The 17203-nt window shown below is 47.1% G+C and overlaps 1 protein-coding gene across 1 annotated transcript in view; it reads left to right on the top strand.

The window, feature by feature from the left end:
• Positions 1 to 251: 251 nt before the first annotated feature.
• Positions 252 to 17203, top strand: part of LOC311128574 (mucin-5B-like) — a gene marked incomplete at both ends in the record, with an annotated part of 86530 nt that continues 69578 nt past the window's right edge. Inside the window, 4 exons of the mRNA XM_084160760.1 lie at positions 252 to 351; positions 500 to 522; positions 666 to 804; positions 1196 to 1750. Of these exons, the coding sequence (XP_084016886.1) occupies positions 252 to 351; positions 500 to 522; positions 666 to 804; positions 1196 to 1750 (817 nt within the window). The remainder of the gene's footprint in view (positions 352 to 499; positions 523 to 665; positions 805 to 1195; positions 1751 to 17203) is intronic.

Raw genomic sequence — 17203 nt, 5'->3', positions numbered from 1 at the left:
ATTACCCCCTTTATTTTGTCTTCAGTCACTAGGTGTTTTCTCTCATGTTCAGTACGCTCCTCCTATTTGTTCATCTCCATCGGTTCTTTATTAAACTCACCTTCTGCACCTGTTTCCTGACTCCCGGCGCATACGTTACAGAATAACACCTCAACAATATGGAAGCAGCAGAAGATTAAACCCTCTTCCAGACAGTTAACGAACAAGGTCATCTACTCCATCAACACCACGACCTGCTGGCGAAACTGGGTATGGCCATAGAGGAGGTCCTCCGTGTTCTCCACCGCCTCAACACCACCACAGAGGTTTTCCATTCCCCTATCAGAGGACCTCCTACCATGGGTCGTCACAGTGAGCCAGCCCCTCAGCCTACCTAGCCGTCCGCCCAGGTCAGCGATGCCCTCTCGGTGGTGGGGGCTCCCTTCCGGAGAAATATGATGGCACTCCATCGAAATGCCGTGGCTTCCTACTCCATTGTTCCCTCTATTTCACCTATCAGACGGGAGCCCCCACCACCGAGAGGTCCAAGGTTGCCACAGTCATTTCCCTGCTGACCGGACGGGCGTTGGAGTGGGCTACGGCCGTCTGGGAGAGAGGAGAGGAGGAACTGGGTTCCTATGGGAGGTTCATGGCTCTGTTCAGGGTGGTCTTCGACCATCCTCTAGCTCCGGCAGGGTGCCCAGACCGCTGCGGAGTACGCCCTCACCTTTCGGACTGTGGCAGCTTCCAGCAGATGGAATGAGCCGGCGCTCCGCACTCTATTTAGCAGTGGACTGCGCAAGGAGGTCCAGACTGAGTTGGCATGTCAGGATGATAATGTTTCCTTGGACGCTCTCATCTCGATTGCCTTCGGTCTGGATAACCTTCTACAGGAGCATCGGTGACCACCTCGCCTCCCTCCTTTGGCTGTCCTGAGGCAGAGCCTGAACCCATGGAGGTAGGGGCCACACACCTCTCCGCAGCAGAGCAGCGTCACCGGTGACAGCTGGGGCTCTGTCCCTATTGCAGCCAGGAGGGGCACCAGCTTCAGTGGTGTCCGGTGCGTCCTAACCCGGGGTCCATTAGAGCAGAGGGGCGGCCCCGTGACCTTCCATCTCCCAGGGTAGGCATGCGTATCCTATTTTCATCGTTTCCCTCATGCCCTTTATGGTTCCTATTTCACTGGCTGGTTGTCCCTCAAGTGTTGTCTCTACAGCTCTAGTGGCCTCTGGTGCCGCTGGGAACTTCATCGACCAGGCCCTCACCTCCTCCCTGAACTTAACCTCATATCAGCTCTCCTATCGTTTTCCTATCCAAGCTCTGGACATACGACCATTGGGATCTGTCACAGTTACGCACATCACCGCACCACTCACCCTCACCATGGGACCCAAGCACCAGGAAAGCCTTCCCTTCTTCATCACCTCCGCACCTGTACACAAGGTAATCATCGGCCTCCCGTGGCTCCAACGTCACAATCCCACCATCACATGTTCGAGTATGAAACCTACTGCCTGGGGACCAGGATGCCGGAGGACCTGCTTTCCCGTACCCTGTGGTTCCATGCCGGTTGAGGGCCCTGTTAGTGTCCACCAGCCCATCAATCGGTCCTGCCGTATCGTTGGCCCCATGTGTTGGGACGTAGATATGGACATCCGCCAGGCTCTGAAGTGGGAACCTGCTCCTACCACCTGCCCTCCGGAGCGCATCTACATTTCCACAGGGGTGAGAAATCGTCTGTTGACTTGGGCACACACATCCCTCACCACTGGTGAGTGAATTACTTACAATGGGGAAAATAACCAGTTTTTCACTCAGTTAAAACTCCCTTCAATTGTCTTCAAACATCACCAAACTCATGGACTATGTAGTTAACCATGTTACCTCAATATTTTGAGTCATATTGCACTTTTGCACATTACATACTTGAATTAATAGGGTAAAATGATGAGACGGAGAAACTTAGTTTCCAGTAGTAGACATTCTCCAAGATGGAAGAAGAAACCTCCCAGACCTCACAGTCTCACTAACCCTCCACATTGACGTCACAGCTCCCCCTAGCGCCAGTAATCATATACATTAGCTAAAATTCTGGACCACTGTTATTCAAACTTCCGCGATGCTTACAAGGCCCTCCGCCGCCCTCCTTTAGGCAAATATGACCACGACTCCATTTTGCTTTTCTCTTCCTGTAGGCAGAAACTCAAACAGGAAGTACCCATGCTAAGGACCATTCAACGCTGGTCTGACCAATCGGAATCCACGCTTCAGGATTGTTTTGATCACGCGGACTGGGATATGTTCTGAGTAGCTTCCGAAATTTATTTGGCCGAATACACTGATATGGTAACTGAGTATATCAGGAAGTGATTAGGAGATGTTGTACCCACTGTGACTATTAAAACCTACCCAAACCAGAAACCATGGATAGATGGCAGCATTCGCGCGAAACTGAAAGCGCAAACCACCGCATTTAACCATGGCAAGGTGACTAGGAATATGGCAGAATACAAACAATGTTGTTATTCACTCCGCAAGGCAATGAAACAAGCAAAACGTCAGTGTAGAGACAAAGTGGAGTCGCAATTTAATGGCTCAGACACGAGACGTATGTGGCAGGATCTACAGACAATCACAGACTACAAAAGGAAAACCAGCATCGTCACCGAGACCGACATCTTGCTTCCGGACAAGCTAAACAGCTTTTTTGCCCGCTTTGAGGATAACACAGTGCCACCAACGCAGCCCGCTACCAAGGACTGTGGGCAAGGCTGCCGGGCCCAGCCCTTGCGAGGCGGCCGGCACAGACGGCATCCCTAGCCACGTCCTCAGAGCATGCGCAGATCAGCTGGCTGGTGTGTTTACGGACATATTCAATCTCTCCCTATCCCAGTCTGCTGTCCCCACATGCTTCAAGATGGCCACCATTGTTCCTATACCCAAGAAAGCAAAGGTAACTGAACTAAATGACTATCACCCCGTAGCACTCACCTCTGTCATCATGAAGTGCTTTGAGAGACTAGTCAAGGATCATATCACCTGTACCTTACCTGCCACCCTAGACCCACTTCAATTTGCTTACCACCCCAACAGATCCACAGACGATACAATCGCCATCACTCTGCACACTGCCCTATCCCATCTGGACAAGAGGAATACCTATGTAAGAATGCTGTTCATTGACTATAGCTCAGCATTCAACACCATAGTACCCTCCAAGCTCATCATTAAGCTTGAGGCCCTGGGTCTGAACCCCGGCCCTGTGCAACTGGGTCCTGGACCTCCTAACGGGCCACCCCCAGGTGGTGAAGGTAGGAAATAACACCTCCACTTCGCTGATCCTCAACACTGGGGCCCCACAAGGGTGCGTGCTCAGCCCACTCCTGTACTCCCTGTTCACCCATGGCTTCGTGGCCAAGCACGCCTCCAACTCAATCATCAAGTTTGCAGACGACACAACAGTAGTAGGCTTGATTACCAACAATAACGAGACAGAGTGTGGTGCCAGGAAAATAACCCCTCACTCAACGTCAACAAAACAAAGGAGATGATCGTGGACTTCAGGAAACAGCAGAGGGTGCACCCCCCTATCCACATCGACGGGACCGCAGTGGAGAAGGTGGAAAGCTTCAAGTTCCTTGGCGTACACATCATTGACAAACTGAAATGGACCACCCACACAGACAGTGTGGTGAAGAAGGTGCAAAAGAGCCTCTTCAACCTCAGGAGGCTAAATAAATTTGGCTTGGCACCTAAAACCCTCACAAACTTTTACAGATGCACAATTGAGAGCATGTCAGGCTGTATCACTGCCTGGTACGGCAACTGCACCGCCCACAACTGCAAGGCTCTCCAGAGGGTTGTGCGGTCTGCACAACGCATTGCCGGGGGCAAACTACCCGCCCTCCAGGACACCTACAGCACCCGATGTCACAGGAAGGCCAAAAATATCATCAAGGACATCAACCACCTGAGCCACTGCCTGTTCACCCCGCTATCATCCAGAAGGCAAGGTCAGTACAGGTGCATCAAAGCTGGGACCGAGAGACTGGAAAACAGCTTCTATCTCAAGGCAATTAGACTGTTAAACAGCCATCACTAGCACATTAGTGCCTGCTGCCTATAGACATAGACTAGAAATCACTGGCCATTTTAAGAAATGGAACACTAGCCACTTTAATAATGTTTACATATCTTGCATTACTCATCTCATATGTACAGTGGGGAGAACAAGTATTTGAGACACTGCCGATTTTGCAGGTTTTCCTACTTACAAAGCATGTAGAGGTCTGTAATGTTTATCATAGGTACACTTCAACTGTGAGAGACGGAATCTAAAACAAAAATCCAGAAAATCACATTGTATGATTTTTAAGTAATTAATTTGCATTTTATTGCATGACATAAGTATTTGATACATCAGAAAAGCAGAACTTAATATTTGGTATAGAAACCTTTGTTTGCAATTACAGAGATCATACGTTTCCTGTAGGTCTTGACCAGGTTTGCACACACTGCAGCAGGGATTTTGGCCCACTCCTCCATACAGACCTTCTCCAGATCCTTCAGGTTTCGGGGCTGTCGCTGGGCAATACGGACTTTCAGCTCCCTCCAAAGATTTTCTATTGGGTTCAGGTCTGGAGACTGGCTAGGCCACTCCAGGACCTTGAGATGCTTCTTACGGAGCCACTCCTTAGTTGCCCTGGCTGTGTGTTTCGGGTCGTTGTCATACTGGAAGACCCAGCCACGACCCATCTACAATGCTCTTACTGAGGGAAGGAGGTTGTTGGCCAAGATCTCGCGATACATGGCCCCATCCATCCTCCCCTCAATACGGTGCAGTCGTCCTGTCCGCTTTGCAGAAAAGCATCCCCAAAGAATGATGTTTTCACCTCCATGCTTCACGGTTGGGATGGTGTTCTTGGGGTTGTACTCATCCTTCTTCTTCCTCCAACCACGGCGAGTGGAGTTTAGACCAAAAAGCTCAATTTTTTGTCTCATCAGACCACATGACCTTCTCCCATTCCTCCTCTGAATCATTCAGATGGTCATTGGCAAACTTCAGATGGACCTGGACATGCGCTGGCTTGAGCAGGGGGACCTTGCGTGCGCTGCAGGATTTTAATCCATGACGGCGTAGTGTGTTACTAATGGTTTTCTTTGAGACTGTGGTCCCAGCTCTCTTCAGGTCATTGACCAGGTCCTGCCGTGTAGTTCTGGGCTGATCCCTCACCTTCCTCATGATCATTGATGCCCCACGAGGTGAGATCTTGCATGGAGCCCCAGACCGAGGGTGATTGACCGTCATCTTGAACTTCTTCCATTTTCTAATAATTGCGCCAACAGTTGTTGCCTTCTCACCAAGCTGCTTGCCTATTGTCCTGTAGCCCATCCCAGCCTTGTGCAGGTCTACAATTGTATCCCTGATGTCCTTACACAGCTCTCTGGTCTTGGCCATTGTGGAGAGGTTGGAGTCTGTTTGATTGAGTGTGTGTACAGGTGTCTTTTATACAGGTAACGAGTTCAAACAGGTGCAGTTAATACAGGTAATAGGTGGAGAAGAGGAGGGCTTCTTAAAGAAAAACTAACAGGTCTGTGAGAGCCGGAATTCTTACTGGTTGATAGGTGATCAAATACTTATGTCATGCAATAAAATACAAATTAATTACTTAAAAATCATACATTGTGATTTTCTGGATTTTTGTTTTAGATTCCATTTTTCACAGTTGAAGTGTACCTATGATAAAAATTACAGACCTCTATATGCTTTGTAAGTAGGAAAACCTGCAAAATCGGCAGTGTATCAAATACTTGTTCTCCCCACTGTATATACTGTATTCTATTATATTCTACGGTATCTTAGTCACTTAATAATGTTTACATATCTTACATTACTCATCTGATACAGTGCTATGAAAAAGTATTTGCCCCCTTTCTAATTTTCTCTACTTTTGCATATTTGTGATACTGAATGTTATCAGATCTTCAACCAAAACCTAATATTAGATAAAGGGAACATAAGTGAACAAATAACAGAACAATTACATTTTTATTTCTTTTATTTCATAAACAAAGTTATGCAACACCCAATTCCCCTGTGTGAAAAAGTAATTGCCCCCTTACACTCAATAACTGGTTGTGCCACCTTTAGCTGCAATGACTCCAACCAAATGCTTCCTGTAGTTGTTGATCAGTCTCTCACGTCGCTGTGGAGGAATTTTGGCCCACTCTTCCATGCAGAACTGCTTTAACTCAGTGACGTGTGGGTTTTCAAGCATGAAATGCTCGTTTCAAGTCCTGCCACAACATCTCAATTGGGATTAGGTCAGTATCACAAATATGCAAAAGTAGAGAAAATTAGAAAGGGGGCAAATACTTTTTCATAGCACTGTATGTATATACTGTATCCTATACTATTCTACTGTATCTTAGTCCATGCCGCTCTGACATCGCTCGTCCATATATGTAAATATTCTTAATTCATTCCTTACTTAGATTTGTGTGTGTTTGGATATATGTTGTTAAATTGTTCGATATTACTGCATTGTCGGAGCTAGAAGCACAAGCATTTCGCTACACCTGCAATAACATCTGCTGAACACGTGTATGTGACACATCAAATTTGATTTGATTTGACATTACTTTAAATGCAAATACCTGGGAGGCCTAGGGAATGATACAAGGGTTGGCGCCATAAAATAACAAACAAAATAAAACGTAAAAAATATGACCATACATACATTTGTGTGTCACATATACACATGGCATATGCTTGGGTACATTTACATTTTAGTCATTTAGCAGACGCTCTTATCCAGAGCGACTTACAGTTAGTGAGTGCATACATTATTTAATTTTTTCATACTGCCCCCCCGTGGGAATCGCACCCACAACCCTGGCGTTGCAAACGCCATGCTCTACCAACTGAGCTACACGGGTACCACCTTGACATCTCTGATCTGCTTGCCTCAATAATTTAATGCTAGAACATTGGTAGCCAGGGTTAGCTATTTGTATCTAGTCTCTAAATAATTGCATAACGGTGCAAGTTAGACACATGTTATCTTTTGTTTGCATGTGAGCATGTCTTTTTTTTGTCGGTCCTGTCAATGTTGAGTGATCCCACATGCCTCAGCACACATAGAAGGTTACTTCGCCTGCTTGCAAATGTGTGCTAAAAGTGGGGATGTTTCATAGAGTATCTGATTATCTTAACTCCCCACCATCAATGAACCACCACTGCAACATAGCACTTTTTTTCTGAGTGTAGGCCTATCTACAACCTAAAAAGGGTTATTCCGCTGTACCCATAGGAGAACCCTTTTTGGTTCCAGGTAGAAACCCTTCTGTGCCTAGGTAGAACCCTTTTGGGATCCATTCCACAGGAACCAAAAAGGGTTCTCCTTTGGTGACCATCAAAGAACCCTGTTGGAACCCCTTTTTCAAAGAGTGTACTCAACAAGTTCAACCTGTTAAGTTCACACCATTTCATTCTGTACTCAAACATCTGCCTGGTATTCAAGTTAACACGCAACAGAGCACCACCACCTTTGAAGGTTTTCGTCAACCTCTGCTCAGATTTAAATAGCAGTGTTTCAAGAACCTCCACCAGGGGTGACTGTAGTATCCTCAAACAGACAAAAAGGAGACACAAGAGGGCACCCCACACTCATTTTGGATACCAAGGGGTCTTTTATTTTCATACTGTATGCTCTCACTCTCATCACTACCGCCATCTTTCATTTATGCCATTTCAACATTGACACAGAGGGGCATATCACACTCATGTATTTTCTCGGAACTCCATCCATACACACACACACACTACTGTAGCATCTTGTTTACATTTCTCACACTTCAGGCATCCAGCTGAGGCCTTGGATGGATCATGTTGCAATGAGATGGGCACAGGGGTATGTATGTGCAGTCCATTTCAGTGTGGTGGCAAATTAGTTGAACAGGAGAAGAGGATGTGGTTGCTTGTGGAGGGTGAGCAGTGGGTAGAACAGCTGCAGTGACACTGATAGGTTGCTTTGGCTCATCACTTCTTGACTAAAATAAAGATAGATTTAGAAATTAGTTCTACATTGCCATAGTTCAACAGCTGAAAAGCCTTCATTAACATACTCCCAGAGATGGCAAGACATTCAGTATTCACTGAATGAAGTAGCCTACCCATCCCCATTTACAATTTCATTCATCATTTAAATAAATTATACTATAGCACATTCAATTACGTTATTATTGTAGACTATAGGCTACTCCTGTATCTACCTTGTACAATACCGTAATCATTGAATGAAGTAGCGTACCCATCCACATTTACACTTTCATTGAACAATTAGATAAATAATACTAGCACATACATGTACAGTTACATTATTGTAGAATAGGCTACTCCTGTATCCACACTATATTAGGATACCGTTATGATTTCATTGGTCTTGTCAGGCATGATTTCTTCGTTTGAAGTTACGTTGTACCTCATTTCCCTTCTTCAGTGAAAAGTAGTTATGCATCCCCCATTCAATTAAGTTTGAGTGTGAATGTGTAGGCCTAGTGACAGTGGAAAAATAAACCCATAGCTTCAGCACACAATGGCATGTAGGGGTAGTGTATTACAATGTTAAATATGTATACTGTATATCCAGGGAGTACGGTCACTGCTATCCAGATTCCTTGGGACGTCCCTACAATGAACCCTAAACTATAACCCTTACCTAACACTAAACTTAACCCTTACCTTAACCATTTTACATTTCTACTTGATTGAGGTAGGGACATGTTGACTTTGTCGTAACCCGGCACAGGGGAGGGACGGATATTTAATTTTTTATTTTATTTCACCTTAATTTAACCAGGTAAACCAGTTGACAACAAGTTCTCATTTACAACTGCAACCTGGCCAAGATAAAGCAAAGCAGTGCGATAAAAAACAACAACACAGAGTTACACATGGGATAAACAAAACATAAAGTCAAAAATACAACAGAAAATATATATACAGTGTGTGCAAATGTAGCAAGTTATGGAGGTAAGGCAATAAATAGGCTATAGTGCAAAATAATTACAATTAGCATTAATACTGGAATGATAGATGTGCAAGAGATGATGTGCAAATAGAGATACTGAGGTGCAAATGAGCAAAATAAATAACAATATGGGGATGAGGTAGTTGGGTGGGCTAATTTCAGATGGGCTGTGTACAGGTGCAGTGATCGTTAAGGTGCTCTGACAACTGATGCTTAAAGTTAGTGAGGGAGATAAGAGTCTCCAGCTTCAGAGATTTTTGCAATTCGTTCCAGTCATTGGCAGCAGAGAACTGGAAGGAATGGCGGCCAAAGGAGGTGTTGGCTTTGGGGATGACCAGTGAGATATACCTGCTGGAGCGCATACTACAGGTGGGTGTTGCTATGGTGACCAATGAGTTAAGATAAGGCGGGGATTTGCCTAGAAGTGATTTGTAGATTGTTACGAACCCCGTGGCTTTAAACGTCTAGGGTGGATGGACAAGAGACCCGTAACATAATTCATGCAAATTAGAAGCGTGACATGGAACAGTGAGAACAAAAACTACACGACAACCATAAACTACCGTCAAACATAAAATGTTTATTTTTGAACACACGGTAAAGGTTTTGGAAAAAGGGCTGAGCAGGACCCAAGAAATGAAACAATAGTGTAAAACACCCCTAAACTGATCTTGCCTGCCTCAAGAACCGCTAAGCTACTGCTAATCATACAACAATTACAGTGGGTGGTCCGCTCAGGTCTAACTAGTGTTTTTAGACAGTTTTCTTCCTACGGGTAATGTACGCCCAAGGGCAACTTGCTTAAATTCCCCTTTTCCCAGAAACACACAAAGTTACCAAACAGAGTAACCAGCAAATGAGTGAGTACACAAAACTATGGACACCACAGTATCCATACTCACATACGGAAATAGTCTCTAACAACAAACACAACTGACCGGCTTTTAAACAATGGGATGTGTGATTGAAAAACCAGAAACAGGTGGTGCAATGCAGAGGAATGTCCACTGATTGGTCCACCTCAGCAATCAGCAGACACCCCAACAACCACCAATCAGGAACATACAGGACACCTGTGATTAGGGCAGAAGGAGAGAAAAAACACAAAAAGACACAGGATACCTGTATCCGTAACACTCCCACCCATAAAAGAGCAAACCACAATGGTTTGCGACACACGTACCATCACAACACCCAAAATTCAAAGATCAACAGCATCCTGACGGGATAACAAAAAAACTAAAACTAGATCTTTAAACACGAGACAAAGCATCTGCCAACACATTATCCGACCCCTTTTTGTGGCGGATCTCCAAATTATAATTTTGCACTACAAGTGCCCAACGCATAAGGCGTTGGTTCTGGTTGTACATCCGGTGGAGAAAAACTAAGGGGTTATAGTCAGTATACACTATCACTGGTAATGCACTGGAACCAACATAAACTTCAAAGTACTGCAGAGCTAACAACAAAGCTAGAGCTTCTTGTTCAATGGTGGAATAGTTTGTCTGACATTTGTTAAATTTCCGTGAAAAATAACAGACAGGATGGTCCACTCCACTCTGGTCCTGCTGTAGTAGAACAGCACCAGCACCTCTGGCACTTGCATCTACCTCCAGTTTAAACGGTCGTTCAAAATCTGGCGCAGCAAGAACAGGAGTACTACATAAGAGTGCTTTAGCAGTGTTGAAAGCAGTACTACAATCTTCAGACCATACACATTTTCTCGCAGGACTGAGCAAATCCGTAAATGGAGCAACTACCGCAGATACATTTTTACAGAAACTACGGTAGTAGCCAACCATCCCTAAAAAGCGCCGTAGCTCTCTTCTGGTGGTAGGTGCGGGAAATGCATTTATAGCTGAGACCTTGGCATCTACAGGGCGCACCTGACCATGGCCGACCCGTTTACCGAGATAAATAATAATAATAATAATAATAATATGCCATTTAGCAGACGCTTTTATTCGAAGCGACTTACAGTCATGCGTGCATACATTTTTTTTTGTGTATGGGTGGTCCCGGGGTTCGAACCCACTACCTTGGCGTTACAAGCGCCGTGCTCTACCAGCTGAGCTACAGAGGACCACAGTGGCCTTCCCAAACTCGCACTTTGCTAAGTTCAGGGTTAGAGAAGCGGCTGCTAGACGTTCACACACTACCCTTAGAGTGTTAACATGATCAGACCACTCAGTTGAATAAATTACCAGATCATCAAGGTAAGCACTACAATCAAGAACTCCAGCCAATACTGTGTTAACCAGGCATTGGAAAGTGGCTGGTGCGTTCCGCATCCCAAATGCCATGACAGCATATTGTAGGAAGTGATCTGGGGTCACAAAGGCAGAGATGTCGGAGGCATGTGAGGTTAACGGCACCTGCCAGTAACCTTTTAGAAGATCTAGTTTGGTTACATAAGTAGCAGCACCAACAGTATCAATACAGTCATCCAGTCTGGGTAACGGGAACGAGTCGGGCACTGTGACAGCATTGACCTTCCGATAGTCCGTACATAACCTGGATGTCCCATCAGGTTTAGGAACCAGAATACACGGAGAACTCCAAGGACTTGAACTTGGCATAGCCAGGTTATTCTCCAGCAAATAACCGACCTCATCCCTCATTATCTTTCTTTTAGAGACGTTGACACGATAAGCATGTTGCTTGATAGGTGCAGCGTTTCCAACATTAATGTCATGTTCTAACACATTTGTGCATGTAGGAACATCATTAAAAATACATGGAAAGCTGTGTAATAGTCTCACAATATCATCTGACTGTCCGTACGTTAAATGAATCAGGCTTGACGGGAGAGACAGCAGCATCTCTGAATTGGGCAATCTAGCACACTGCTGCTGAGTATTGCGCAACTCCAAACCATCTCCGTCCACATCATTAACATGACCTCCCACTACAGCCGTAGCAGCAATAGAGATAGCCGACTCAGCCAGTTTCTCTGGACTGTCTATCTGAGTGACGGGTCTGGTGTGGTATGTCTTCAACATGTTAACGTGGCACACACGAGATTGGCGTTTTCTATCAGGAGTCTGTATCACGTAGTCAGTTTCACTTAGTTTCTTTTCAATTACATAAGGACCAGAGAAACGTGCTGACAATGACGCTCCTGGCACCAGCAACAATACAAGAACTTGGTCACCTGGCTGCAGTGAACGAGAAACAGCCTGTGTGTCATAGTGTCATTTCATCCGTCTCTGTGAGGAAGACAGCGCTTCCTTTGCTAGAGCACAGGCACCATGTAGGCGCTCACGAAAGCGACTAACGTAGTCCAACACATTTTCTTTCACACACAACTCTTGTGATAAAAACTGATCCTTAAGGACTTTCATAGGTCCTCTCATGGTGTGTCCAAACACCAGTTCAGCTGGGCTGAACCCTAAGGATTCCTGTACTGTCTCACAGACAGCAAACAAAACTAGAGGAACTCCCTCATCCCAATCCTTCTCAGATTCCAAGCAATATTTACGGAGCATAGACTTCAGTGTCTGATGCCAACGTTCAAGCGCACCCTGAGACTCTGGGTGATATGCGCTTGACACACGGTGTGTAACTGACAAGGATTTTAACACTTGTTTGAAAAGTTTAGAAAGGAAATTCGTACCCTGATCAGTTTGTATCACCTTAGGTAACCCAAAAGTTGAGAAGAATTTGATCAACGCTTTACTCACCACCGGAGCAGTAATCCTTCGCAGAGGAATGGCCTCTGGGTACCTGGTGGCCACACACATAATCGTCAACATAAACTGGTTACCAGATTTTGTCTTTGGTAATGGTCCAACACAATCAACCATCACATGTTCGAATGGTTCACCTATGACAGGTATGGGACAAAGAGGAGCGGGAGGAATAACCTGGTTCGGTTTCCCAGTTACTTGACAGGTGTGGCAAGTCCGACAGAACTGAGCCACATCTTGTTTTAAACCAGGCCAAAATAAATATCGTAAAACTCGATCATAAGTCTTGGTGACTCCCAGATGTCCGGACCACTGGTGATCATGAGCGAGGGATAAAACGTTTTGTCGAAAGGCTGTAGGAATCACTATTTGGTAAACAGCATTCCAATCTCCGCCAGCGTCAACATGGGATGTCCATTTACGCATGAGGAGATTACCATCAATGAAGTATGCCATGTTTTTCTTCTTTAGCTCCTCCTCTGAGACAACACTAGAAAAACATTTAGCCAGGCTAATGTCAACCTTTTGGTTAGCGATCAGCTGCTCACGAGTGACTGGTAACTGTATTGCCTCAGCAACAAGTTCCACATCCTTCTTCCTTTCTCTGGGCTGTTGGTCAGACTGCACCAGCTTACCAAAGGTAGCACCCAAACTATCCTCTGGGTTACACTCTCTGAATAGAATCGTGTTCGACAAATCTATCACTTCACCCACTTGTCGTGCTTGAGCACGTGTGACAGCACAAGCGGGGAACACATCTGGATAACCCTGTGCCAGCTCCTCGAAGAGAGACTGGTCACTTTTATCCCATTTCAATTCCTTGTACTAACACACTGGAACCACAATATGTATTATTGGACAAGGGCAACACATCAGATAGTATGAACGACTGCGCCGCACCAGTATCTCTGAGGATTATAACTGGACGCTGAGACCCTTCGTCATCTGATATGGAAACAAACCCCTCAAAAATGAACGGTTCATAACTGTGATCTGGGACTGGGACAGGGACTTTCAAACCACATTCACTATGAGGCCTCTGTCTTGATTCCGGCCTTACAACCGTACGAATCAGCCCAACACCCGTTGGCGGCCTGGCGTGCTGAGGCATCCCCTGTTTGCGTTTAAGCAGAAAGCAATCATTAACCATATGTCCCACCTTATGACAATAGAAACAGTGACGCACATATTTTGGGCGTGCTGGATGTACTGCAGGTTGACTAGGACTAAAAGTTAGCAACTCCGCGGCCCTGCTCTCCGTACGAGCCGAAAACACGCTCTTATGCGTCAACACAAACTCGTCTGCCAATACAGACGCTTCCTACAGTGAGGATACTTTCTGTTCGTTCAGATAAACTACAATGCGTTCGGGTAAGCAATTTTGTGACGCTCTGGCTCCGGGACTCTGTATATTGAGCCAGGGTGTGTTCATTCATTGGGTGTATTTCTATGTTGGTATTTCTGTTGGGTTCATTTCTATGTTTGAGATAATGACTCCCAATCAGGGGCAACGAGTGTCAGCTGTGGGCTGGTTGTCCCTGATTGGGAGCCATATTTAATCTGTATGTTTTCCTTTGGGTGTTGTGGGTTTTTGTTCCGTGTTCGGTCATTGTCACCGTGGACTTCACGAGTCGTTTCTTGTTTTGTTAGTGCTTTAATTAAATAAAGTCAGTATGTTCACTCAACACGCTGCGCCTTGGTCCTCATCTTCCTTAAACGATCGCGACAGAAAAACCCACCATACAACGACCAAGCAGCGTGTCCAGGAACACACGCAGGAGGTGACTCTGGTGGATGTCCTCCTCGGTTGGGGGCAGATTACCGAGGAGGAGGCCGTCCGGTACCGGAGGGCTATGAAGGGGGAGACCCAGGCAGGAGAGGAGCAGCGGCGTCAGCAGTGCCATCGTCGGAAGGACGAGAGGCACCCCCAATAATTTTTTTGGGGGGGGGCACACGGCATGGGCGACTGGGCAGCAGGAGGCTGCCACAGGGCGAAATAGGAGAAGAGGAGAGAAGGCCACCGGGTTTTGGGGGCCAGAAGGCAGGTTGGCGGAGCCTGGATGGAGAGCAGAGCCAACTCCCCGTACTCAGGCATGGCAGCATGAGACTGGGCAGGTTCCGCGGAGTGCGGAGCTGCGCACTGTGCCACGAGTGGTCCGGCATAGTCCGGTACGTCCTGTGCGAGCACCCCGCACGTGTTGTGCGAAGGTGGGCATGCAGCCAGGACGGAGTGTGCCGGCTCAGCGCTCGGGGCCTCCAGTGCCTCTCATCGGTCCCGGATATCCTGCGCCAGTGTCACGTGCTGTTATGCCAGTACGGGTACACAGCCCTGTACGTCCTGTGCTGATGCCTCACACAGAGTGTGTGAAGGTGGGCATTCAGCCAGGACGGGTTGTGGCAGCTCTTCACTCCAGGTCTCCTATCCGTCTCCATAGCCCGGTCCGGCCTGTCCCTGCTCCACGCACAAAGCCTACGGTGTGCGTCGCCAGCCCAGCCCGGCCTGTTCCTGCTCCACGCACAAAGCCTACGGTGTGCGTCGCCAGCCCAGCCCGGCCTGTTCCTGCTCCACGCACCAAGTCTACGGTGTGCGTCGACAGCCCTGCCCGGCCTGTTCCTGCTCCACGCACCAAGGTGCCTGTCCCTGCTCCACGCACCAAGCCTACGGGGTGCGTCGCCAGCCCAGCCCGGCCTGTCCCTGCTCCACGCACAAAGCCTACGGTGTGCGTCGCCAGCCCGACCCGGCCTGTTCCTGCCACTCGCACCAAACCAGGGGTGCGAGTCGCCAGCCTGGTCCAACCCGTTCCTGCTACTCGCACCAAGCCAGGGGTGCGAGTCGTCAGCCTGGTCCAGCCCGTTCCGGCTACTCGCACCAAGCCAGGGAATGGAGTCGTCAGTCCGGTGAGGCCCGTTCCTGTTCCACGCACCAAGCCAGGGGCGCGTGTCGTCAGTCCGGCTCCGACCAGCGGGGCTAGACAGGACCAGGGGTACTTTGGGGGGTTGGAGAGGAGGTGGGGATCAAGGCCGGAGCCAGAACCACCGCCGAGGAGGTATGCCCACCCAGCCCTCCCTTGTTTAGCCCTTATTGAGGCGCGGTCGCAGTCCGCGCCTTTAGGGGGGGGTACTGTCACGCTCTGGCTCCGGGACTCTGTATATTGAGCCAGGGTGTGTTCATTCATTGGGTGTATTTCTATGTTGGTATTTCTGTTGGGTTCATTTCTATGTTTGAGATAATGACTCCCAATCAGGGGCAACGAGTGTCAGCTGTGGGCTGGTTGTCCCTGATTGGGAGCCATATTTAATCTGTATGTTTTCCTTTGGGTGTTGTGGGTTTTTGTTCCGTGTTCAGTCATTGTCACCGTGGACTTCACGAGTCGTTTCTTGTTTTGTTAGTGCTTGAATTAAATAAAGTCAGTATGTTCACTCAACACGCTGCGCCTTGGTCCTCATCTTCCTTAAACGATCGTGACAAATTTTTAAACTCTTCTAACAAGATTAACTCCCGTAGATAGTTCAAATCAGTTACCTTACTAGCACTGTGCCATTTGTCAAACATATTTCATTTGTCTCTAGAAAACTCCACATAAGTCTGAGTAGGAGACTTTTTATGAGACCTAAATCTCTGTCGATATGCCTCAGGAACAAGCTCATAGGCACGAAGAACAGTAGCTTTGACCACGTCATAATTCAAGCTGTCTTCAAGAGGTAGCGCTGACAGAACCTCTTGGGCTTTACCTGTTAATTTACACTGAAGTAATAGGCACCATACCCCTTCAGGCCATTTCAATGCTACCGCTATATGTTCAAAAACACTGAAATAGGAATCAACCTCTGACTCCCTAAACACAGATACCAAGGTGATCTGTCTACTAATATCAAAAGTAGCAGACGACACAGCTGGTGAGGATGGCTCACTAGCAGGCATAGTATGAGCAGAGACTAACCTCGCTGTTTCTGCCTCCAGTTCCATTTTACGCATCTCCAGTTCTTGATCAAGCCTACGCGTCTCCTGTTCTGCCTCTAGTTTGCGCGTCTCCTGTTCTGCCTCTAGTTCCATTTTACGCATCTCCAGCTTGTCTTGCCTGATTTGTGCCCGCTCTTCCGCCTCCATTTGGAGCCGTGTCGAGCTGACATCCATCCTAGCATCACTGTCGGACAGTGGGGAGAGTGGGTCAAAACGGGGCAATGTGGCTGGAGCCTTAGCCTCGTCCTCAGACACCGACGGGCTTACAGGAGCAGCAACCACATCCCCTACAGGAGCAGCAGGGTCAGGCGGCGGTAATTCAAGCACTCGCTCGTTCAATAATATCTCTAACACTGCTTTCCTAACTTCTGCTTTCACTAAAACCCTTGATAGGGGTACAGAAAAGTGGTCAACCAAAGCCTGTAGATCCACTCTACGGCAATTCTCAAAAACCTCCCACGTAGGGTTTTCCAAAAATGCATCCAACTCAACAGTAGCCATCCTAAACTAACACGAGCCGACGAATACTGAACACAAAA

The sequence above is a fragment of the Coregonus lavaretus genome (genome assembly GCF_964263955.1).
Source record: "Coregonus lavaretus genome assembly, chromosome: 4".
In the NCBI taxonomy this organism is placed as follows: domain Eukaryota; kingdom Metazoa; phylum Chordata; class Actinopteri; order Salmoniformes; family Salmonidae; genus Coregonus; species Coregonus lavaretus.
The sequence above is the reverse complement of the archived record's forward strand: the minus strand, read 5'-3'. Positions and strand labels throughout refer to the sequence as shown.